Below are 24,823 nucleotides of genomic sequence, written 5' to 3' on the forward strand. Positions count from 1 at the left end.
TTTTTTTTTTGCTTAAAATTCAAATCTGCCCTCTTTCCAGATTACATCTTAGTTAAGGGCTAATTTTAGTTATTTATGTTTTATTTAAAGGCCAGATTTAAATATCTACCAAATATTGGTCAGTGACAACAATGGTATCTTTAATCAGTTTACTGTAGGTGTTGCTCTTATATTCCTATGTTAAAATTTTATTCTTTGGGGAACTTCCAAGAACAGAGTACCATTTCCTTAGAGGAGAGGAATGTTGTCTCCAAATGTGCCGATTATATATCTCTCTTGCACCGCCAGGTTTTTTTCCCCAAGAGGCCCAAGACTCAGAGACACTTGGTAAACTCCTTTATAATCTCTGCGCACTGAGATGCAGTGAATTCCTGTAAAGGTTCTTGAAATTGACTTTTAGGACTCCTTTCTAATCGTGAGTGGGACCAATCAGAGCAAGGCTCCATCAAGGTTACACAATCTCTATAAAACCTATAGATTTCGGTTGTTAATACTTGAACGTCCACCCAACTATTGCTGTGTCATCTTCAGATTTCCTAACATAGCAGCTGGTAAATTCAGTTATCTTAATTTAGTGGCTTACCAACCATCGGTCCTCTTTAGTTAGTTTACTGTGATGGAGACTTCTGCCTTATGGAAATTTATTCTCAGATATGTCGGGAGTTTAGTTGTGGCACTGTCTCCCAACTTTGTTGGAGCTGTTACTACCTTATTGTGTTGTCTTTATTTTTATCAGCCTCCTTCTCCAGGTACAAAACAGTATTTTCTGCTAGATGAGTTGCTAAGGGCCATGAAACTCATAGTGAGTAAAGAGGTTAAATTGTGGAGGTGAGAATGGTGCTGGATGAAAATCCTTAGGTTGGAAAGGACTCTGGCCGGGAACGTAGGTGGGATCTTCAATAGCATTCTCATGTGACTTTCAAAAGAACCCCACATTTTTGTTTTTGCAATGTGGTAGGAATTGTGAACTTTCCTGGGGTGGATGAGGTTAGATTGTGGAGGTGGGTGATTCAATAGCATTTGCAGAGTGGTGTCTCATCTAATTTCCTTTGCTGAAAGCAATTTTGAAATTAAACTTTTGTTGTAGCTTTACTGCCTTCCAAATTAAGAAGTTATTAAATTTAAATTTTTATTGCAAAGCTACCAGCATACCATATCAGAGAGGTTTTTGCAGGTCTATTAAATGTAAGCCAGATTTGATTCATTAAACTTTCAATTTTCTCTAAAGCCATCTTCAAGTGTTTGTGGAAGCATTCATAACCTTTTTTGTGGGGGAAGGGAGTTATATTTTTTAAATATGTATGTTTGAGGACATAGCTTCTGTAAGAACTCTGGATCACAGCACAGTACCAAGATAAATAATAGAGAAATAATCAGCTTGGTGGGATAATGGAAGGAGCATTAGACTGAGAGCCAAAAATTGGCTCTTAACTCCCAGCCTCTCCACTAACTGGGTGATCTCAAGCGAGCCACCAGCATTTCATGTTAGCAAATGCCTTAACCTCTTAGAACCCCAGTGTTTTTATTTATCTTATGAATGTCTTTGAGATGATATACATGACAAACATAGCTAATGTACTGTTCCAATGCAGAATGTTACTGTTGATTTTGTTGTCATGAATAACAATATTTTACAATTCGAGATTTGAAACCTGAATTATGATAAAAACTGAAGTGAGCGGTGTATGGGTCACTCAAAAATTTGGAGAGTGAACACAGGAAGACCTACATTGGTACACTTTCCCCCATATACTTCAGGGGCTCTCGTGTTTAAGGCAGATTCGATGTTGGAGCATGGATCAAATTCAGAAGTGCTATTGTTGAGATAGGACATTGTGAACTGTGTGTCAAAATCAAAGGTTATTTTTCCAATGGTTAAGTGACAAACTGTTGTTCTGAGGGGCTTAGAAGCAACACGGACTGGACTTAGATATAGTAGAACAGGATTCAGTAATTAATATTAGAGGATCCCTAGGTTCTTTAATATACCAAACCCAATAGCTTACCTAAATAGCTAGTGTAAAACTGATGGATAGAAAGCCTGGTGAAGGCACATCAAAGGATCTAGAATTTAGGGTTGAGGGTCCCATGGCTAAGAATGTGTGCAAAGAAGGAACTGTGTGTAAGTAAAGGCTCGTGGAAATACTGTTTTCATCAGTGTTGTCAATGAGTCCAGTGAAATAATGAAGGACAGGGCAGAATCTCCAGCCAGGAGTCTGGAAAGAACCATTAGCACTAAAGAGTTTCTCCTGACTTGCTACAGATGGCCCTGAGCTAGATATGGGTAGGGAGTGGATAATGACAAGATACAATAAACCTAATGTAATGCATGTCCAAAATGAGGTTAAAGTACACAAACAAAAGCTTAAGTTAAGTCCTAAAGTGCATTATCAAACATTGGGGCAGAGTTGTGGACCCACTGCTGGGGGCTAGATGGTGGGGGAGGGTGGGATGGGCAGAGAAAACATGGGAGCAATACTAACTGGCATGGTTAGAAATTAATAAGTAATGACTTCAAGCATACCAGGTCAATCTTTATTGCAACCCAAAAACAACTTTCAATTTGTAAGCATAGATTTCTTTTCTATAGATTCATGACTACAGATATTCTAACAGCACTATTTTGCCATCTCAACAGAAAAAAGGTTCACATCCAATGTACATGTATGTTTTAGTAAACATCTTAAAATTGAAATTTTAAAATAAAAGGTTCAAACTCATCGTGGAGATGAGGGACATTATAAGTGGAACATGTCAGTGGAAAGAAATGCTTCAGTGTAAACAAATATTGAGTAGGAAGGAAAGCAGAGTATAACCTCAAAGAAGAGATTTTCTTATGTGGAAGTCAATGAATTCATAGGCAGTGATGTGCTGGAAATGTTCAACAACCATCTTTCTTGTAAGGTGGGGGTACCCCTGATTTTCTAGCATTTGCTGATTTCTGTGGTATAAGTATTTCCATATTGACTAATTTTTGCCACACAGACACTATACATGTAAAGAACCCTAAGAGCATAGGAAATACTAAAATGTAGTAAAATAATTAGGAAATTATGAAATTTGAATATTTATTAGCTTTGTTTATAATAGAAAGAATTGAGTTTAAATTTATATAATTTAACTTTTAATAATGGCTGTTCTTTAACAACCAGCTTGCTAAATTCCTAAAAATCTTACAACTGGCTCCTGAGAGCCGATACAAGCTAGCTCCAGCACACCGCTGTCTATGAGTGAAAGCAGAGCATATACAGGGAAAAATGAAAGGAGAAAGAAATAGCAGTGAGGTGTGTGTTTTTTTGTGTGTGAAGAAAATATGGAGCGATGTGGGTTTAAATCCTTCTTTTGAGTTAATGCTTCAATAGAGAAAGGAAGTTTTTAAGCAAAGGCTGGCTGTATGAACACTGTCAAATAGGAAGTGTAAGCACCTATTGTGAGAATTGGGCTACTTAGTGTCTAAAGTTACTTATGTTACTTAGGCATAAGACACATACGAGAGTCACAGCTAAATTCAAATGTCACCTAAAAAATCTACAGTGTGAAAGTAGACTCATACTTCAAACAGGCTATTTGGATAATAGTTTGTCTATATTGCAGGTCATTTATGATTACTTAACAAGAACCCTGAAAATAGACTTCAAAGATAATGTTTAATTTCATAAATTTGCATTTTATACCAAAGAGGCATTTGATTTATATATTTATAAACTATACCTCCCATGAAAGTATAAAACAAGATTTTAGGTTGAAATTTACAAAAAGAATGTAATGGCATGAATTTACTAATTTTTCTTTCATTTTTTAATATGCACATCATTAAAAGACCTAAACAAAATGTTTTTCTGTTTTATGGTCAAACTATGGGTGAAATCACATCTGTGCATACAATTATAATGGACTACAACTTTTACTTTAATGTGGAAAATCTATACCACAGATTTTATCATCATGTTCTAATATCGGTGTTAGAATGGAGTTTTAAAATTAAATTTATTATATCCCTTAATATATGTTGATTATAGAATATTTGGAGAAAAGCAAATATCAAAGGAGAAAAAAATTACCCATTGTGTCACTGCCCAGAGACATTCCTGGGAACACCTTCGTACATTTCCTTCCTGTCTTTTTTGGCTCTACATATTTTATGTTTGTTTGTTGTACATAACTTGTGATCATAGTGTATATGCATTTTGTATCCTGCTTTAAAGCACAAACAATTTCCTCTGTTTTTACTAAATAATAACCCACTTGGTGGATTCACTGTCATTTTCTTAAACACCTACCAGTGAAGGATTTTTGGTGATTTAATAGTGATTTCTATACCTCAATCATTGTGGTACAAATTGTCATGATAGTCTAGATTTTGAAGAGTTTTGAGAAACTGCCTTGCAGGCCAAATTTGTAGATATAAAGAAAGCATATAAAAATATACTTATAATTTTTCTTTGTAAAGCTCTTGAACCTTCTCCATGTCAGAAAGCATAGCTGTCTTGGGTTTGCCAATATTTTAAATTATATCATTTTCTAATCAGGGACTTCTTTTTCCCCTGAGCTCATGGTCTTTCCTAGACACCCCTTGTTCTAACTGCCTAGAGGAAAGAAATATCTAAACAGTGCCACTTCTCATTTAGTGTGGAGGAGGGTTTGTGTTCATGTTAACTCCAAGGAAAAAACAACTTTCAAGTGTTTTCAACTCTCACTGTATAATATTCTTTAAAAGTTATCTTGCAAAAACCCACATTTGAGTCTCGTTAGTTCCATTCTACTGTCAATATTGTGGATGTACTTGGTGCTTCTCAACTCAGATTGGATGTAGAACAGCTCCAGGACTTATAGGCTCTCCAGGACTTCACTAGGAGGACACACAGTGAATTTTCCTCTTGTGTGAGTAACCTGAACTCAGTTCTTCAGATAGTTATTATATGTGCATCTTACACATGATCAGGTGTTGAAGTTCTGGCTAAGGGCTCACATGAAAAAATGCTTTCATGATAGAATGTGGATTATGCAGATGAGGTAATGGTGTCTTATATATTCTCTTAGATAATATGTATTCCAGGACAAAGGACCAGCCGGGTAGAAGTAGTTGGGATGAATCTGTCTATAAGCAACTTTTACATATTTAACCAACTATTGCCTAACAAATATAGATCAGAATGACCAAGATATATGTAAAATCCCTCTTTCTTCCAGGGATAGGAAAGGTGAGTAAAAACATTTTATGATATGGTCGGCTTTAAGGAGCCAAGTTTCCTTTGGTTTTCTTCCTCAAGCCAGAGAGATTTATTGATTCATCCATTAACCCAACAAATCACGTGGCTGGTAACATGGGGATGAATATGACATGCTTCAAAGAATTCAGTCTAATAACAGACACATACTTAGATAATTTAAACATAACCTCGTGAGAGAGAAATGCATTCGATTTTATGAGAATATTTTGGAAGGGCCCCCAGCCCATCTTAAGGTGGGTAGGGAATGGGGGGGAAAAATCAGCAAAGCCTTCCTGGAAGCAGTTACATCTGAACCGCTTTTTAAAAAACATTTTACTGGCTGAAGAAGGAAAGAGGGGTGGAAATATCTAGTTTCTAGGCAAGCTTTATTGACTTCTAAGCAGAATAAATTGTTTATGTAGACTAAATCCTTTTCAGGATGTGCGAAGATTCGAATCCTACACATGGCAAAAAAACAAGCATAAAAAAGAAAAATGATTTGCATATAGGGATGTCAGTCCCCAGTTTAATAATGGTCTGTTCTCTCTCTCCTTTCTCCCTGAGTTCTGGTTAAGGTGGAGAGCCCTCACTAGTGAAAAAGAAACTGAATAGTAAAGGCGTATGCAGAGGAATACACTTATGAAGTCAATACAAATAAAAGTAAATACAGCACACAGTGCATTGAAGTTTTGTACCTGTTTGTACAGGTAGCTGAAAGGTAACAGAAACAGGGTGGATTTTAGTTTTCATTTGTTTATTGGTAAAGTGAGAAACAATGTAGAAATGGAGCGATAATAATAAAATGATGCAGCTGTTCTATATGGAGGAATTTGGAAACGTTTTACAATTGAACTCTTCTGGAGATCAAGAATAAGGTAGAAAGTGGAAATGATGGACAGGGAGTGTCAGTACTGTAAACTTGCCCTTGGTCTTCAAATGCCTTATCACTCCTTGCAACCTTAATGTCAAATTGTGAATTTTTTTGCAGGTGTTTTGTGTGTGTGTGTGTGTGTGTGTGTGTGTGTGTGTGTGTGTGGAAAATGTAGCTATCTGTCTCATAGGAGTATTGCGGAGATTGAGACATGTAAAGTATACAGTATATTGTGACCACATCATTAACGCATCTTTCAATGAAGTGCACATACCCTCTTGGCTGATGACTGGTGTTTCTTTTTTTATTTTTTTTCCTTATACCTCTTAACGCTATTGAAGATGCTTTCTATACAAATTTAATAATAACTGCAGCTAACATTTATCATGCGCTCAAATTAAGTCATTTAATCTTCGAAATAAGGTAGGATTGTTACCATCATCTCACGTGTGGTGGAGTCAGCATTTGGCAGGCCGGCTTCAGAGCCCAGCTCTTAACCACTTTTTTTACACTTTAGGGCGAAACAGAACTGGGCCACTTTTTCGGCCATATTCTGCTACGAGCAAACTCAGTTTTCTGTTTAGAAACCACTCTTAACTGCTTTCAATCGCCAAGGACTCTCGCCTCAGCTCCCGGGTCACCCAGATGGAACCAGCCCAGCTACGTACGCCCTTCTCAGATCCGTGAACTTTCACCTTGGCTCAGCAGCGAATTGTACCACCGTCCTTTTTTTTCGATGGCCTCAGGGCTAACCCACAGGGTCACTATTTTAAGCAGCAATACGGGTATTCTCTAAAAATACACAGGGCCCGCACAAATTCCTGCGAACAAGCACTTTAACTGCACAGCAACTGAGCCCGCTCCAGAGTCTGGACACTGACACGAGGGTTTGGGACACTGTGATGTGCAGCAGGGCTTGACAGGGGAGAGCGGGCACAGGAGTCACCGCAGAAGACCAGATTGCCGGCGCGCATACCAGGGCGCGGCATGACCAAGACAGCAGGGACCCAGCGGCCGGGCGGGGGAGGAAGGGGCGGGGCCAGGAGCCCGCCGTGCCGCTCCCCCGCCCTTCCCCCTCTGCTCTCTGCCCCAGCCCCCGCCCCCGCCCCGCCCCTCCGGCCCAGCCCGGCGGCTCCGCCCCCGGGTGACGTCACTGGCCAGGCCAGCCGGCGCCATTTTGAAAGTGGAGTCGCCTTCCCCTGCCGCTGCCGCCGCCGTCGCTGTCGTAGCTGCTGCTGCCGCTGCTGGAGAAAGAGCAAGAGCGGGGAAGCCCCAGAGTGAAATCCACCATCCTGCTGGCTGGTCTGCCCGCCCCTCCTTCCTTCTCCCCCGACCCCCGCCCCCTCCCCCCACAGGTGCCATCCACCGCCATCCGCCCTCTCTACCCCCCCATCCCCAGGTGAGGGGGGTGAGTTCAGGAAGCAGAGACCCCGAGGAACCCAGCAGGGTCACCATTTGCAGCGCAACATGGCAGGTAAAGGAGAAATCACCCTCGGCCACTGACAAGGCGCCGCTTCCTTCCTCCTCCCTCCATCACCCCCTAGCGACCGCCTGTGCCTTCCGTAGAGCCACGGGGCGCCCCTTGGATTTCGGGGAATTGGTCAAGTGGGGTGGGGTGGGGTGGGGTGGGGGTGGGGAGGGGTCTGGTGAGGCGAATGGTCGCTGTGATATCGACATGGCTTTTAAAATGAAGGCTGGAATCTTGGCATGGATGGGGGTGGGGTGTGTGCCTACGAGCTGTGGGGTAAGGCGTGGGTGGGGCGGGGTGGGGGCGAGTGCAGATTTGTCCCCACTGCTTTGGAGCCCAGAGTTACCTCTGCTCTTCCCCATCCCCTCGCCCCAGGGTTTTTGGCGGATTTTCATTGGTTTAATTACTATTTTCCCCCTTGCTGCAAGCCTTTCTTGGGTGTTTATACAAATATATTTTGCACTGAGAAAGAAGAGCGCTTTCCAAGTTAAAATACAATGGGTATATATGTGGCTTTTCCCCCTACTTTGGATACGTATATTTTGAGGCTATAGGCCTGAATTTTTTGTCTCAAACCATCTCTCTCTCGTTTCTTACCCTTTACGTCCAGAGTGCAAGGCCTTTAATACTGCAAGTTGCAGGGAAAATGTAATTTCAACTTTCCGTTTTGCATGTTAGCTTTTGTGCAGATGTCCTTTTCCCAAAAGGGTTTTAATAGAGTTAGTTAAAATAGTTGTGGAGTTCAGTGATATAAATAGCCAGGGGAAGAGAGATTTAGGTAAAAGCAGGGGGGGGGGGCGGTGAGGGGAATGCGTAGAGAAAACCGGGTTGGAATATTTAGCAAGGAATGGAAGTAAAGGAAGAGAAAGGTAATTGCTCTGAGGATTACTTTGGTACATTTTGGCGTTGCTGAATATCTTCATCTAGTAAATCAATTCTAGATCTAGATTCAGTTTCTCCATAGATCCAGGATATTTCCTCCTTGGTGTTAAGAGTGAAATAGACAACATTCAGCGAGTAAACCAATTTTCCAAGCCTTTTTTTCAATATTTAGATAGATAATTAAATCTTTGAAAAAGTTAACATGTTGATTTGACTTGTGGTTTGCTATAAACAAGTTGCTCTTTGACCTTGTTGAATAAATGAAATTAAAATTGTTTTGCACAAGATGATGAGAAATTAACAAAATTAATTCTTTGCAAGGTCCTTTGGAATCAGAGTTAAGGTGAAGGGAGGCAAAACAAGCTTCCTTTGACAGTCTCTTCACCAGCATTCATTTCAGCTTTTCCTCTCTGGAGCTAGTGATTTGCTGGTGGTAATGAAATGCAAGAAATGGGTGGTGAGTGGTGTTTGCTGTATATGTGCTTTGGTGATAGGGTTTATATGAATCATTACTCCTCACCCAGGCAGTAATGTTCCTGAAGTTTTCTCTTCGTTCCTTGTTTTATGGTAGTCTAACCTTATTGACTCTTCTGCAGGCTTTTTGTATACTTAAAGGAAAACTCTAACTTTTGGTATTTGCTCTTTTCTGGTAGGTCTTGCTTGAATGTAAGGCTTTTTACTGTATTTGAGGGGAAGGGAAAATGGAAGTTTTGAACACATATACATGTTAATGACAGTACATGGCTTGTAAATATTTTCTCCCTGGAATTGCACTTTTTTTTCCCCCCTAACGAAATACCAACTATTGGCGACCAACCTTTTTTCAAATTAGAGCTCAAGGGTGGTGGTTGTATTTGTGGGCAGTACTAGGCTATTAGTATCATGCCAACCATGGATACCATTTCGGTGTTTACGAGAGTAAACATGAACAGAACTCAATTTTAATTGGTATGTTTTCTTTTTCCAGGAGCTGGAGGAGGGAATGATATTCAGTGGTGTTTTTCTCAGGTGAAAGGAGCAGTAGACGATGATGTAGCAGAAGGTAAGAAAGCATTTAATAATGCTTTTTGAATATAGAATCTTAAAATCTTGATTACTGAAGTATTTCCTTGCAGATGAATCTTTTATAATAAGATTAAGAACATTTTGTGTTGTCTAAGCAGTGGAAGAACAGTTTTAAAAGTCATCTCTGGAAAATAGTATTAGATCTTTCTTTCTTCGTGCTTGCTTCATTTTATTATTATTTTCCCTGAATTAAATGAAAAGAACAGTCGATGATATATACATATAAAACCACCAAAAGAAAAATCTTAAGGTCTGTATGACAAAGGTTTCGTTGCTATATAAATTCCACATACAAATAAACGGTGATGCATTTTCATATTTGTACATCATTTTTAGATAATTAAATTGGAAAAGGTACCATCAACATTTAGCTCAGAAGCATTTTGACAGCATATTTTATCTTGGGGGGAAGATTTTTAGTTGTTTTTGAACTTGCCTACTTTGAGAGTATGTTGTTGATTGGCATATTCTGTGAAGACATTCTGGTTCAAATGATGCATTTTTTTGTCTTGTAAGGATTAATTTAGGTGGGTAAGAAAACAGTGCTATAGCTATATCACATGTCTTCTGGGGAGCTTATTCTTCTGCTGTTAGAAGCTGAATTTGACCAGTTGAAGTACTTAAGTCTTAATTTTCCTCCCAAATTTGTTTTTTAGTGGATTTTAGAAGTTTAAAGTTCTGACATGTTAGGGTTTTACACTCATTTGTGATGGTCTTAGGTGGAGGAGGCATTATTTCCCTCAAAATAGTTACATTATTTCGTTGTTCAAAAATATTTAAAATTTGAATTTTAGTAGTATTCATTGTCTTGGATTACAGTAGGAATTTTCAAACAACTCAGATAAATTAAACATGTCCTTTTAATTTTTAAAAGTTGTCTAGTGAAAGTTTATAAGTCATCTTTATCTAGATTGTATAGTCCTCATAATAAGACCCTAGTACTCATTTGAGTACTGGTTTTTGAGATTTTGTCCAGGTAATGGTAAGGATGATAGCCTTATGTTGAGCCAGTAGAATGCTTGAATTTGCTTGTGTCATTTTTAGTGAAGTGTTTGATCAAAGTTCAGTGAGTCTGTGGGAAGCCAACTGGCATACATTTTATTTGTGATGCTTATAGGGCACTCTCACGTTTCGTTTCTTTTGAATCCTTGGCTGATTTTCAGATGAGAAACCGGAATCTTAAAGAATTTAACAGACTCACTGATGGTCACACAAATAGGAGAAACCAAGGTTTTTTGGTGAAGCTTATGTCATTTGACTTGTTTAGAGAAATAAATCCTAAGTTCAAGGGAGGAATCATGTGTTACCCATTTTATAATTCCTTTACCTGTTGAATGGTAGACACTCAGATGTATCATTAGCTCTGTGTTGTTGTGTGATACGCACTAAGCTGTGAAAGTGCTGCATACTTGAAAAACCTTTCTTGGTTGACTTACATTTATTCCTTTTATCAGAGATATGTTGGGGGCTTCCTAAAATCTGAGCATGGGCTGTGGGGTGTAGACCATGAACCCTGCCCAGAAAGCCTTCATAGTTTGTTTACTTGTGAAACAGTAGACCACATGGGTTTTTGTTTTGTTTTCTAAATAGGAGAAAATGTCCAAAATTGATTGCAGATATACATAAGGAAATGAGACTCAAACATATTGGACAGTTGAGGTTTACATGCCATTTTGGACAAAAGAGAATGGGGGACAGGAGTCTGGGATTTCAAAGGGAAAGACAATTTACACACAGATGAGAAAGAGTGAATGTGTGGTAAACAAATTCTTGCTGGGCCACCCAGAAACAGTGGTACACAGAGGGAAGTTCAACAAACAGACTTTGCTCGATTTCTCTGTCTGCAATAGGTAGTTTATACTAGGATGCTAAGGTGATTCTCCCTTCCTTTAATGAGGCTTTTCTATCTGATTTCCTTTAGGCGGTAGGTAAAGGGGAAGGGTCAGAGGTTCTTTCTCATTCTTTTTTCCTAACAACCAGCCTCTGATCAATATCCCAAAAGGCATATTTTGGGGCGGCAAAACTTTGGTCTCCTTCAGCCTTGCCTTTGAAACTTCGAATTAAAAGTTTTACATTTCAGAAGCTAAATTGGTAGATTGCTTCTTTTTCATCGAACTAGTTATTCAATCCTGAGAGTAATAAGTCTAGTTAAAGCATTGTGTCTCATTTCAGAAGGTGGTGCAGATGGGCTCCCAAACTAGGCACATGGGTTTTATCAGAAGAAATTGATGATTCCAAATTTACCTAACTGAACCAAATGATTGTGATAAGATGGATTAATTGTAGTTCTCTTCTGCTAATATTTAGTAGCTGCATTTTACTATTTATTCATTAAATAATTTTGATGCATTTCTGGCATCTTAACATGCTGTGGCTTGATATGTATATTTCAATAAAAACATGACTTTCTACTTATGTTTATGCAAATTATTAAGTATGAAAAGCACCCAATTTTCAAATTACACTGTTTTAATTTGGGTATTTTTGCACACTATGCATATCAGTTTATTATGTTTATTTTACTAAGGGAAGATTTACTTTTCTGAAATAAAATTAAAAAGTTTTCTCTAGTGGTTTAGAATAATCTCTTAACAGGTTATATCTAGCTCAACCTTTAGCTTAGCTTACCTGTCTTATGTTAATCATACATCCCAAATTTTTCCCATTAAAGGCTCCAAATTGTCTGTCTTTCCCCTCCTACATGCTGTTGGCTGCTATGGCATACCATTTTTACTTCTGCCCTGTTTTAATCTTTCCACATATCCACTTTCACCCTTGTTCAGGTTCTCAGTATCTCTCATCAGGATTGCAATAACTTCCAAAATGATTCCCTGCTTCTTGTCCTATGTTTTCTTCTAAGTTAACCTTAAATGCAGTTCCAGTGTTATTTTCCTCATAATATTCAGTGGTCAGTGTATCCACAGGATTATTAATTACTGTCAAGTATTACAGCCTAGAATGTGAACCTGTCACCACTCTGGCCCATACTGCTCTAAGTTTATTTGATAGTATGGTTTATGATCCAGCTAAACGGATATCGTACAAGTCCCGTACACTCTTACTTTGGAGTCTTTGGTTTTGCTGTTCTCACTTTGGAATGCCTGATACTCTTCTCACAATTATTCTCTTACCAGAATCCAATTTATCTTTCAAGTCACGCCTATAGCTCCTTTACTTACCTCCTTTTTTTTTTAGGAAATATTTTAAAAATCTTCCGTTATTTCATTTTGTGTCTATAATATTTAGTACTTCGAACTTTACTATGATACTGTAAGCTTAGTGCAGGGCTAATACATCTTTGTGCTCAATGCCAGATGTCCTATATAAACTGCTGTGCATAGAACAATGTCTAGCACACAGTAGGTGTTCAGTATTGAATGAAAGAATGTAAATGTTACTATTATGAGGTTATAAAGGGGGAAGAGAACAGGTGAAAGGTAGCCTGATGGAGATATACTTCTGGCAGTCGTGGATTTATTTATTTGGCAGGCTTTATAACTGTATTGATGAGATACAGCTGTATAATAGAAAAGTCAGGAGACCTTGGTTTTTTATCCCAAGCTAGTACATGTCACTTTGGTAAATACTTCTCTGGGTTCCAGTATGTTTAGTCTTAAAATGACAGGACTGAATTAGGTGATTCCTGTTGTTCCTCCTATTCTAATCTTGTTAATTTTCAAAAAGGTCTTAGAAAGAAGCAGCCCAACATTATTACTATGGAAGGTTAAATTGTTTGAGGTGTTGGACTCTCTGAGAGCTTTAATTAAAAAGTAAGTCTTTCCTTGACTTCGTTACTCAAGGCTTAGAATTTTCATTAATATTAATATTGTTAAATGATAAATTTTTATAATTTTTCTTATCTTAATGTAAGTATAATTTTCCTCATATTTGATCATCTTAAACTTTATAGGAAATTTAGAATATGTTTTTATTACATGAAGCCTGTTTTTATGAAACTTGGATCCAAATGTATTGCATGTTTTCAACAGTTTACTTCCTGTTTATTTTTGGTAGGATTTAGACTTGTGGACTGTTTTTTGGGGGAAAAATTTCAATGGTAGAGTCTAAATACTCCCCGAATAAGGACATAAGTAAAATTTCAAGAAATAATCCGTGGCATATCACATAATATTTAATGGTTTTAAATTCATTCCATATGTAATACTACAGTATAAATGGAATATAAGATAATTTGTGTTCTGTGTTTCTTAGAGTGGTATGTATGGTAGATTTACGCACTAGGATTAGTAGAAAAAATGGAAGAAATCTGTATTTTGCAAATTTCAAATATCGGCATGCTAATGATCCATAGCAAAGGTTTTATTTAACATTATTACCTTGTACACCATGCGACACACTTCCTTTCTTTTAATACTAGCATTATTACTGATGGAGGTCTAGTACTTACACAGTATACTCAAAGGCGTGTAAATTTCCCTATTAAATAACATGAATGGCCATATTTATCTAGTATTAGGCAGTGTCCTTGTTTTCTTTTAAGATGTTAAGTTTTTTACTTATTCCTTTGGATAAAAAAATTAGAGGTAATGGCTTTGAAAAAGTATTGACTGACATTTTGTCTCAGGTTATTAAAATAAGCAAAAACCAAAATTTAAGCAGGTATTAATACTCTTTTAGTGAACTGAATTTTAAAATCATTAAAAATTGTGGAATAAGCAGAATGACAAGAGATTGTTTAAAGCAAAGAATTTATTTTGTTAGTGAAAAGATTATATGTATTACATATTTAAACACTTATGTTGCCTAGTTAAGGGGAAAAGGTAAACTATTTTAAGTGTTTTGTTGTTATGTAGAAAAATTGAAGGGTTGGAGAGAGGTGTTTTAGCTAACATCCTCAGCTATAATCTTTTTTCCCTTTTCTTAGGTGGTAATGGAAATTATGATTAAAGAATCAAGGGTGTACAAGTTGCTTTCTTAGTAGAAGGAAAGAGAAGTAAAGGCCTGGGGTTATATAAATTAGGTTTCTTATGGATAATCAAATGTAAATATTACCACTAGATAGTATAAGGAAGAGATGGTATGGCCATCTTAAGTAATCGTGACCGGCAGCATTTATTGAGTGCTTAACTATGTGCCAGGTAGTGTTTTAGGTGTTTTATACATATTAATTTTATTAATTTTGACAAAAACTCCACAATATAAGTAGATCCTGTTGTTTTTCCATGTTACAGATGAGAAACTAGGTGTGGTAGGTTAATTTTTTAACTGTGTATGCTTGAGTAGGTAGTGGAGCTGGGATTCTTACTTCAAACCTTTACTTTCCCTAATGTGATTTTATTTATTTCGGACCTGAACTATTTCTTTTAGTTCAGGTGAAGGTGTTTGAGGTTGTTGAAATGTGACTTGTTATAACGGAGTTTATAATGCCTACTAGATTATTGTCGTTTTTGAAGTAATTAAATTCAGTTTGGAGACTTAGAGTGAATTTTCTGCTAATGGAATTCTTAAGCTAGAATGTTATAAATGGGCTCCAAGGGCTTTACGAACCTTCTGAGATTGTATGTAAAATTGTGTGTGCTGGTACATATGTGCATTGTTTCTAGTCAAGAGGGTCCATAATCATTGTTAAAATAGCCATCATTTATTGCATTTCAAAGTGTGGTCTGGGCAAACCTTCAGCTCTTTCAAAAGGTTTATGAAGTTGAAACTGTTTTCATAATAACACTAAGACACATTTGTACCAGTGGTACAAAAACAGCATGGGTAAATCTGCTGGCGCCTTATCATGAACTAAGTCCTTGGCACCAAACAGTACCACCAGTAAGTTGTCATGGTCATCTTCCATCACCTCATATAAGTACAAGCAGTTAAAAAATGCCAAATTTTCTTAAGAATGTCCTTGATGAAGCAGTAAACATTATTAATTTTACTAAATCTTGACTCTTCAGTACACGTTTGTTTCTGTGTATAACAAAATGGGAAGTGTACACATAAAGCACTTCTGCTACAGACCAGAGCATAGTGCTTGTCTGGAGGAAAAAAGCGTTGGTGTAATTATTTGCTTTTCAAGCTGAACTAGCTGCTCTTTTCTTGTAACATTTTTACTAGTAAGAACTACTGACAAACTATGGTTATTCAGACTTGGATGTTTGGCAGACATTTTCTTAGATGGATAGTAAATCTGTCTCAATAAATTTTGTCTCAATGGATAGTATTTGTTGCCCATGACAAATATTGAGTTTTCATGCAAAAGTCAGAATTTTGGAAAATGCATATCTGCTATCTGGAACTTGATAACTAACTTCCCAATAATTAAGGATTTTTCAGGTGAGATCAGTAGTAACAATAATGACTGTGATTTTTGATATTGTGTAATGAAATGTGTTAGCATTTGGAAATTTTTCATAACTCGAAATCGGTATTTTACAAATGACCAATGCCTGTGATGTTAAAAAAAAATTATGCATAAAACTGAAAGAGCTTTAGATTTTAATGTAACTGATAGGGTTTCAGATTTCACAAACCTTTAAGAAATTACCACTTACCAACTTTTGGTGTAGTATGGAAGAAATATCCATAGCTACGTGTAATGCCTATTAAAATATTCCTCCCTTTCCTACTGTATGTATACCTTTGTGAGGCTGGATTTTCTTAATACAAACAGCACAACCAGAGTAGTATGTTGAATGCAGAAGTACTTAGAGAATCTAGGCATATTCTGTTAAATAAGACATTAGAGACTTGCTGCAGTATAAAACAATGCCGTTCTTCTCACTAATGTTTTTGGTGGGGGAGGGGCAGTAGTCATTTTTTATAACTTTTATTAATGTATATGGCTTCTTATTGCTATTTTTAAATAAATATTTTATAATTTAAAGGTCTTTGGGGTTATCAGATTTTAATAGTGTAAGGAAAATCCTGCCATCCAGAAATATCTGACAACTGTTGTAATGCATTAAAAGATTCTCATGAACCACAAGTGATCAGAATAATGTGAAGCCTTTGTTCATGAATGTCTTAAAGCTTTCCTATGACTTGAGACTGTTCCAGACTATTTCCTTACTATTCTTCAGATACCAAATTAGATCTGCCTTAAACTCTTTCATCTGGTGATCTTGTGAAGAAAGGGTACCTTCAGAACATTAAAATGTGTGTTTTGAAACTTACCTGTCCCTTAGATTAAATACGTATTTGCCAAGATAGTTTAGCTTTAAAAGTGTTTTTTAGGGCAATTTCCCACACTCTGCTCAGGTCCAGTTGTCATTAATACTTAATGTAGGATTACTGAACTCCTCAGAGCCCACTCTAGTGCCGTTTCTGGGATGGCTGCCTGATCATTAGAAATAACTTAGTGCCCTTGACATTGTTTTATTTTGAGCCCAACATGTAGCAGTTCGATGTTGTATTTTCCCTGGAATAAAGGCGTAAAATTGGCATGGTAACATTCTGTTTTCCAACTTGTAACTAAAGGGAGGAAAAGGTGAAAGAACAGTATTTTTATTTAAATTCTACTTTTAAGTACAACATAATTCTGTTTTAAAATAGTTGCTGAATTTCTCATTCTAAGAATGCAGTATTAACTATTGTTTAGTATTTTCAGATTTTTTGTGGCTGTTTTTCTACCTTTTTAAAAAATTTTGTCAAAGTATGTAGGACTTTTAAAACAAGCTGTACCACTTTCCATTCATGTTTAAACATTGAGTTTTTTGTTAAAGCTATTTTTATTAATATATGAATATTTTTAATTAATACTAGCAGTAATTGATTGAAACGTCATCTAGATCTTTGCCAGTGGCATCGGTGGAGTTCTCGGCAAATCATTATTGAATGCTTCTACATACTGCTATACCAAGGGTTATATACTCGTGTAAATTTAGTTTCTGTTGACTTCCTTGAATGTTTAAATGTCAACTGGGATTTTTCTCAAGTCTGTGAATGATCTCTTTATCCAATTCAAGGGGATTCATGGACTATGACCCAGTTTAAGAACCTCTGCTTTAAAGTTTTGTTTATGGTGATATGCTTACTGAAATTTAGAAGGGTCAAGGATATTTTACATGATAATGATCATTTTTAGCCTATTAAGAAGATATTCTTTCTTAGGCATTCTGTTAGTACTTATTGTTCCTGATGTATCATTAGAGGGATGACCCTTCTCTGAGATATTGGACTCGACAGGTTCAGTGTATTCTCTTCTTAATTTTTAAATTAAATACTGTCACTTTAACCATAGGTAAAAATGTTAGAGGAAAATTATTGGATTTTGAACCAATTGCTTTATATTTCATTAAATTCTTCTTCAGTTATCTATATTAAGAGGGAAACCGAAATAAAGGGAATTGGAAATTTAAAAAATTTTTCTAAAGCTCTGGAATCTGCTACTGTAGAGTTTCAGGTTTGCTCCGTATGAATGTAGAAACAGAACCTTTTCAGTACCTTCTGTCTGTTTTTTCTAGCTTACCTCAAGGTAAGAATTTTATGGACCTGGAGCACATGTTTCTAAGATACCGTAAGAGGAATTTTTGATACTTTCTATTATCTATTTGGGAAGGCTCTATGTCAAGATAAACAGGCTGTTGTAGGCAATAAATAATTCTTGTCAAATTTTTATGTAGAGATACAACATGCAAAACTGGTTATTAGAAAAATTGTTAATAGAGATGGGATTGTAGGTTTTTTTCCCTTGGCATAAAAAGAGAATTATTAATTTTTTCCAGAAGCAGGACCAATTCAAGTGAAATATGTTTTGGCTTCTTCTTATTTTAATGCATTTTTTAATTGTAAAAAACATTTGACATAAAGTTTACCATTTTAATCATTTTTAAGTGTACAGTTCAGTAGTATTAATTCTATTCACGTTGTAAAACAGATCTATAGAAATATCTCATCTTATAAAACTGAAACAGGAACCATTAAACAACTCCCCATTCTGCCCTCCCCTCAGCCCCTGCATTTTGTTTCTACGAATTTTACTTAATTTAGATACCTCATGCAAATGGAATCTTAAATATTTGTCTTTTTGTGACTGGATTTCACATCTTCATGGTTCATCCATGTGGCATGTGGCAGGACTTCCTTTTTAAGATTGAATAATATTTCAATGTATGTATATATTGCGTTTCATTTATTCATCCATTGATGGACACCTAGGTTACTTCCACTTCTTAGCTATTGTGCGCTCCTTGTCTTTTATATATAGCTGGGGTTCTGTGGCAGGGAACATTGTACTTCCTATAAGTGATTGAAGGTGGACAGAAAGAGCCCCAGTCAGAACATGAAAGTATCAGATTAGAGGATATTAAAGAATACAGCTTGGTATTGCTGTGAGACAAATCTATTATCCTAGCTTAACAATTTGAAAACTAAAACTACATTACTTTAATTTTTAGTCTCTTTCAGGATAGGATTAAGTAAAATCCAAATTTTTGACTGAAGTTTCACCTCATTTATTCTGTGGTTTCTGGTTAAAAATAGCAAACCCCATAGATTTTACAAATCACTTTCCCTTGAGCAAAGTCTTCAGCATAATAGGAAATTCTGATAACTACATTGCATTTCTTTGTAATGAAATTGTAGGTAAGGAATGATCAAGGTTGCATTTCTTAACAATAGCCTTCAAGGTAGAGGTAGATACCATCATTTCGTAAATGAGGACACAGACTCAAAGGAGTTGAGCAATATTAACCTAATATTATGAGTTAGTAAAACTCTTCCGTCTGCTCTTTAGGCTCCCACATTGCTTCTGTGTGGTTCAATTTTTAAAAATACTATTTGATTAAATATAAATCTCTGGTTCTCATAGGGAGGGGGTGGAGCTAAAGTGAGGCCTTATTTATTCATCCACAAGTCAACAAGTATATATGTTCAGTGCCCAGCACTATGGAGTATGTGAAGGAAATAGAAGTGGTTCCTTCACTTTAGATATTATTAAGGACAATTTTATTAAAATTAACATGTTCTGTAGCATTGTGTGGCTTTTGATATTTAAACTGTTCATGTTATTAGGAGATCCTTGGTTAATCCCATGCAGAAATTTTACAGGTAATGCTAGAATGTAAGTAGTAAATTATTTTCTCTTTTCGAAGTTGACATTGTTGTTTGATGTTGAAATGGTGCTGTAGTACAAATACTTAGTTGTTCCTGGGGATTAAATGAAAGAATTACCTATATCTCAAGTCTTTCTAAGACATGGAAATATGTCTTTCAGTGGTTTTGAATGATTGTGAGTTGAATTTACTGATGAATATTAGTGGAGATTTTCTAGGTAAATGTGGTAAAAAGTTTACAAGCCTTTGTCTCTTTTTTCCTCTGTATACTATATTTCAAAACCTCCATTTTTAACAGTTTGGCTGTTCCTTAAAAGGTTAAACATAAATTTACCATATAACCCATTACTCATACTCTGGGGTGTATACCTAAGAGAATTGAAAACATGTATTCAACAAATATGTATATGAATGTTTCTAGCAACATCATTCTTAATAACCAAAGGGAAACAGACCAAATGTCTGTCAACTGATGATATATAAAGGAAAGGTGATGTGTCCATACATTGTTGTGCAGCCATAGAAAGGAGTGAAGTATGGATATAGGCAACATGAGTGAACTTTGAAAACATTATGCTAGGCGAAGAAGCCAGTCACAAAAGACCATAAATTATATGATTCCATTTATATGAAATAATCAGAATAGGCAAATCTATTGAGACAGAAAGATTAATGGTTGCTAGTGCCAGGAGGTGGGGAGCGTAAGGGGAGTGACTGCTGGCAGCTGTAAGTGATGGTGAAAATGTTCTGGATAGTGATGACGGTTGCACAATTCTGTGAAAGTAGTAAAAACTGTTGAATTGTATACTAAATTTGAAAAAAGTAATAGTAAATAAACTAAAAAATAAACAGGAGAGACAAGGTAGGATTCCCTTTCTTAAACAAGTTTCTAGAACCAGTAAAAAACTTGAATTCATGGAAAACAGTCTGGGGGTTTCTCAAAAAATTAAAAGTGGATAAACCTTTTGATCCAACAATTGCACTCCTGGTTATTTGGCCAGAGAAAACCAAAACAATAATTCGTAAAGATCTGTACACCCCTATGCTCATGGAAGCACAATTTACAATAGCCAAGATATGGAAGCAACCTAAATGCCCATCAACAGACAATTGGATAAAGAAATTATGGTTCATGTATACAAAGGAATGTTAGTCATTAAAAAAAATGAAATCCTACCATTTACAAGGACATGGATGGATCTAGAGGTTCTTATGCTGAGTGAAATAAGTCAGAGAAAGATAAATACCATATGATTTCACTTATATGTGGAATCTAAGGAACAAAAAGAACAAACTAATCAAAAACAGATTCACAAATATAGAGGACAATTTAGTGACAAGGGGCTGGGAGAAAGGGGTGAGGGGTTAAAGAAGTACATATTAGTAGTTGATAGAGATAGATGGTCACAGCGATGGGGAGCATGGCATAGGGAATGCAGTTAGCATTAATGCAATGGCTAGGTGGAGAGCCAGAGGAGAGAGCAATTGGGGAATGTTTTATAAACTATATAAATGTCTAACCAATGTACTGTATACTTGAAACTAATAATAAAATAAAATTTAGAAAAAACTTACATTCACAAAAGAAAAAGCTTTCATTTTTCGTACACAGGGTGCATCTCCATCTGACTTTCTCCACTGTATTAACCAAATTAGTTTGCACATCTTTTTTAAAAACCAAATAAGGCAGTTATTTTGATATTTTACTAACTTGGATTAAACACATACATAATGGTAAATTGAAAGATGTGTACAGTGAAAGTGTTTCTCTTACCCATTCTTCCAGGTTCTGTGTCCCCAGAGGTACTGTCACAAATTTATTATTCCAGAAGTATTTCATGTTGCATGTTTTTACTTAACCAGAGTATGTTCATCATTTCAGATTTGAAAGTTGGAAAATACATTCCAGAAATCCATGATAGGCAGGGTCTGTAGGCTCTGTCTTAGAGAGGATCTGATAAATTGCCCAAGTAGCTTCCATTTTCTTTTAACTGGTCTGTGATTTCTATAGCTTCAGTCCGAATAGTTGTGAGAAGATCGTACAGGTTGGGATATGCATCAAGATATGCAATTAGTGGGCTCTAAAGCTAAGTAAAATTTATCATTAATATCTAAGAGATCCGAGTCTTTAAAAATAACTATTTGGGTTCATTGATGCCTAGAGAGCTTGTGTCTTACTCCTTATTAAATTAGACTTTATACTTTTCTACAATTGAATCTTATTTTATCTGATGGTATCTGAAATGACCAGGTCTTTTTGGTGTTTGTGTAATTAGGACTATACTAGCCATTATTATAGAATAGGCTAGATCCTAAAGACCTAATGTGTCTTTTAAACACATAGATCCTTTGGTTCACATGTTTACCATCTCTAATTCTCAACTGAATTTCTTGGGAATTTTGTTAATATTGTTTAAAATGCCAAAATGTCATTAGTTATATACTCAAATTGATGAGAATACAGCTTTATTGTTGCTATGCAGTATTTTGTTAGTATTAAGAATTTTTATTCTTTAAGGAAAAATAACTTTCTGAACATAAAATGTCTGATATATTTTAAAAATAAGTGCTCAAGAAACTTAGCTAACTGCTATCAGTGTAGGTACTTTTACATACATTATCTCATTTAATCTTCTCAACTAGCCTCGGAGGATAGGTATTATTATTTTCATTTTATAGATTAGGAAATTGAGGTTACATAAAGTAACTTGACCAAGGTCACACAGTTGGTAAGTGGGAGAGCCAGGGGTTGGATGTTCTTTTTGTTCTTCTGATTTCAGAACCACCAGAAGTAAATGAAAAAAATAAAATCTCATATCATTTCACCATTTTTAGATGACATCTGTTAAACTTTTGCAATAGATCTTTCCAGTTTATGGTCCTTTCTCTTTTGTGAATGTATATTTTCAAAACTGGCATTACCTGTATAGTCTTGTATTTTTTCCTCCTAGTAACATGGAAGAAGATAAATGGTTGTATGATATTTAATTGGATTTCTGGTGTATTTAATTTTGACATTTAGGTTCTTTGATTTTTGCTATTATAAATTGATGATGAACATTCTTGTTGAAAATTTATTGCTTAAGGGTTATTTCTAGAAGTAGAATTGCTGGTCAAAAGATGTAATCTTTTTCTTATTGCTTATGATGTGTATTACCAAATACTTTTCTGAATTCTTCTAAATTTGGCTTTCACTTCCTCCAGCAGTAAATGGGAGCTCCCATTTCCTGACCTGTTGACAATGTCAGGCACAGCATTACCATTCAGAAAAATCCCACTTATTTGTATTTAGTGTGTAGAATTCTGTTCATGTCCTTTTGTTCTTTGTGGCTGCTTTTTTTCCTTATTCATTTGTGGTAGCACAGTCCCCTTTTTCCCCTTGGATTATGTTACAGCTAAGGAAAGTTGCATGGAAGCTCAAAGAAGTAATTTGGAAGCTGAAGTAGATGAAGTGATTTTTTGTTTGTTTGTTTTTGTTAGGCTAAGGAAGGCAGAGTGTAAGGAAACAAACATTTAAGAACTACTGTGTGTTCTCTTATCTGTAAATGGGGATTATAGTACTTTCTTCCTGAGGATTAAATGTACATGACAACTTAGTTTGGGCACATACTAATCACTCAGAAAATTTAGATGCTGCAGTTGTTATTTAATGCATGATTAACAGAAATAACAGATTAACAATTAAATCAAGATCAGCCTTTTTTTTTTTGAACACAGTTATAGGCACTTGCATTAATTGTATGTTACATTAATGAAAACAACTTTAGCTTGGTTGGGTTAGAAGTTTGGGAAATCCAAAGAGAAGAAGTAGGAAGATTCGTTTCATTAGAATTGGGATTAGGCTGGAGTCTTACATTTTGACTATTAGTTTGACTAATTAAAAATTAATGTGTGGCAGCAAAAATTCAAACTTGTTTCTTTTTAATTTTTTTTTCTCATTTTCTCAAGTTCCTCCAGTGTTTTGTTCTTTCTTGTGGTTGTATACTCTACATCTGCTTTCATAAATAATATAATTGGGGAGCAAGGGGGGACTTTGACCATGCACTAGAGCCCAAAGTATCTTTTGCTATTAGTTTGATTTTCCCTTAGAAGGGAGGAGTGGAATTGGGGATCATCTGAAGGCATGATCAGGAAAACCTTGTTAGAAGTATTGACCCCTAGCCCCTGAGGCTCTAAAAAGTCCTGTGTACCTCTCCCCCTCTCTCCTCCCCACTCCTTTGTTGCCTAAGGCAACATCATGTCATATTTTCTTTTACATTATAAATATTTTCTTATTACTCTTTCCTTCACTCTTCAGCTGTTCTATGATGGTCTGAATCCTTTACCAGACCTTGAGTAGGCCGAGGAATATACATAGATCCCGGCAAAAAAGATTTGACAGGAATCTGAAGAGAAAGCAAATTTTACTATACCAGTGAACACTCTTATTCCTTCCCTTGATTCCTTCAGAAGTGTGCGGTGTTTTGTCAGAAGAATTGTATTACCCCAATAACAGTACTTTTTGAGTTTATGAATTTCTTGGGAATCTTGTTAAAATGCAGATTATGATTCTGCATGAAGGTCTGGGATGGAGACTGATTTTGCATTTCTAATCAGTTCCAGTGATGGCCATGTTTCTGCTGCTGCTCTGGTAGTCTGCAGTCCACACTTGGAGTGACAAGGCAGCTTATAGCCTTTTTTTTTTTTTTTTTTTGAAGGGAAGGGAGGACAGGTACAGTATCTTAATCCTTTTATTCAACATTTCTGACAGACTGTACAGATCCATTGTGCTATTCTCACATTAGTTAACATTTGTTCAATAAATGAAGAAACACCTCCTGGGGAGCTTTGTACTGGCAGTTAAAAGAGCAGCCTGCATCTTACTACATGTTAGCCATTCCTGATTGTTATATTTGTGTTTGTATTTCAAGTTTAGCTCAGATCCTGCCAAAAGGTTTTTTTGTTTGTTTTTGCTAGTTATTTGTCTTTTTAAATAAATTGTCCCCCGTACTGTGAGGATGAATTTAACAAATGAAATCTTAACTCCAAAATTGGTTGTTTATAACCTCTAATACATGAGTAACCTTTTAATTTTTATTTGTGATTTCGTTTGCTCCATGAGCTTTGAGGTACCTTTTCAGTCTCCAATCAAGATTTCTCTCCCTCCTCAGGTACTTGATCTTAGCTTGTTTTAGGCTGATTTTGATTTTATCTGTAAGCTCATGCATATATTTTAACAGTTTCAAAATGCTAGTCAGGAAAACTGTTTTCTGTCCCTCTTTATCTATCCTCACCTCGAGTTTCCTTCCTCAGACTCTAGCTATTTCTTCTTGTATTTATT

General features: G+C 36.1%; 1 protein-coding gene across 1 annotated transcript in view; it reads left to right on the plus strand.

The window, feature by feature from the left end:
* The first annotated feature begins 7,245 nt into the window (after positions 1–7,245).
* The window catches only part of PPP2R2A (protein phosphatase 2 regulatory subunit Balpha), a 77,049-nt gene continuing 59,471 nt past the window's right edge, over positions 7,246–24,823 (plus strand). The window contains exons 1-2 of the mRNA XM_016154290.2: positions 7,246–7,555; positions 9,399–9,473. Coding sequence (XP_016009776.1) covers positions 7,549–7,555; positions 9,399–9,473 — 82 coding nt within the window. The 5' untranslated portion in view covers positions 7,246–7,548. The remainder of the gene's footprint in view (positions 7,556–9,398; positions 9,474–24,823) is intronic.

Source organism: Rousettus aegyptiacus, unplaced genomic scaffold (genome assembly GCF_014176215.1).
Source record: "Rousettus aegyptiacus isolate mRouAeg1 unplaced genomic scaffold, mRouAeg1.p scaffold_m13_p_16, whole genome shotgun sequence".
Lineage (NCBI taxonomy): Eukaryota > Metazoa > Chordata > Mammalia > Chiroptera > Pteropodidae > Rousettus > Rousettus aegyptiacus.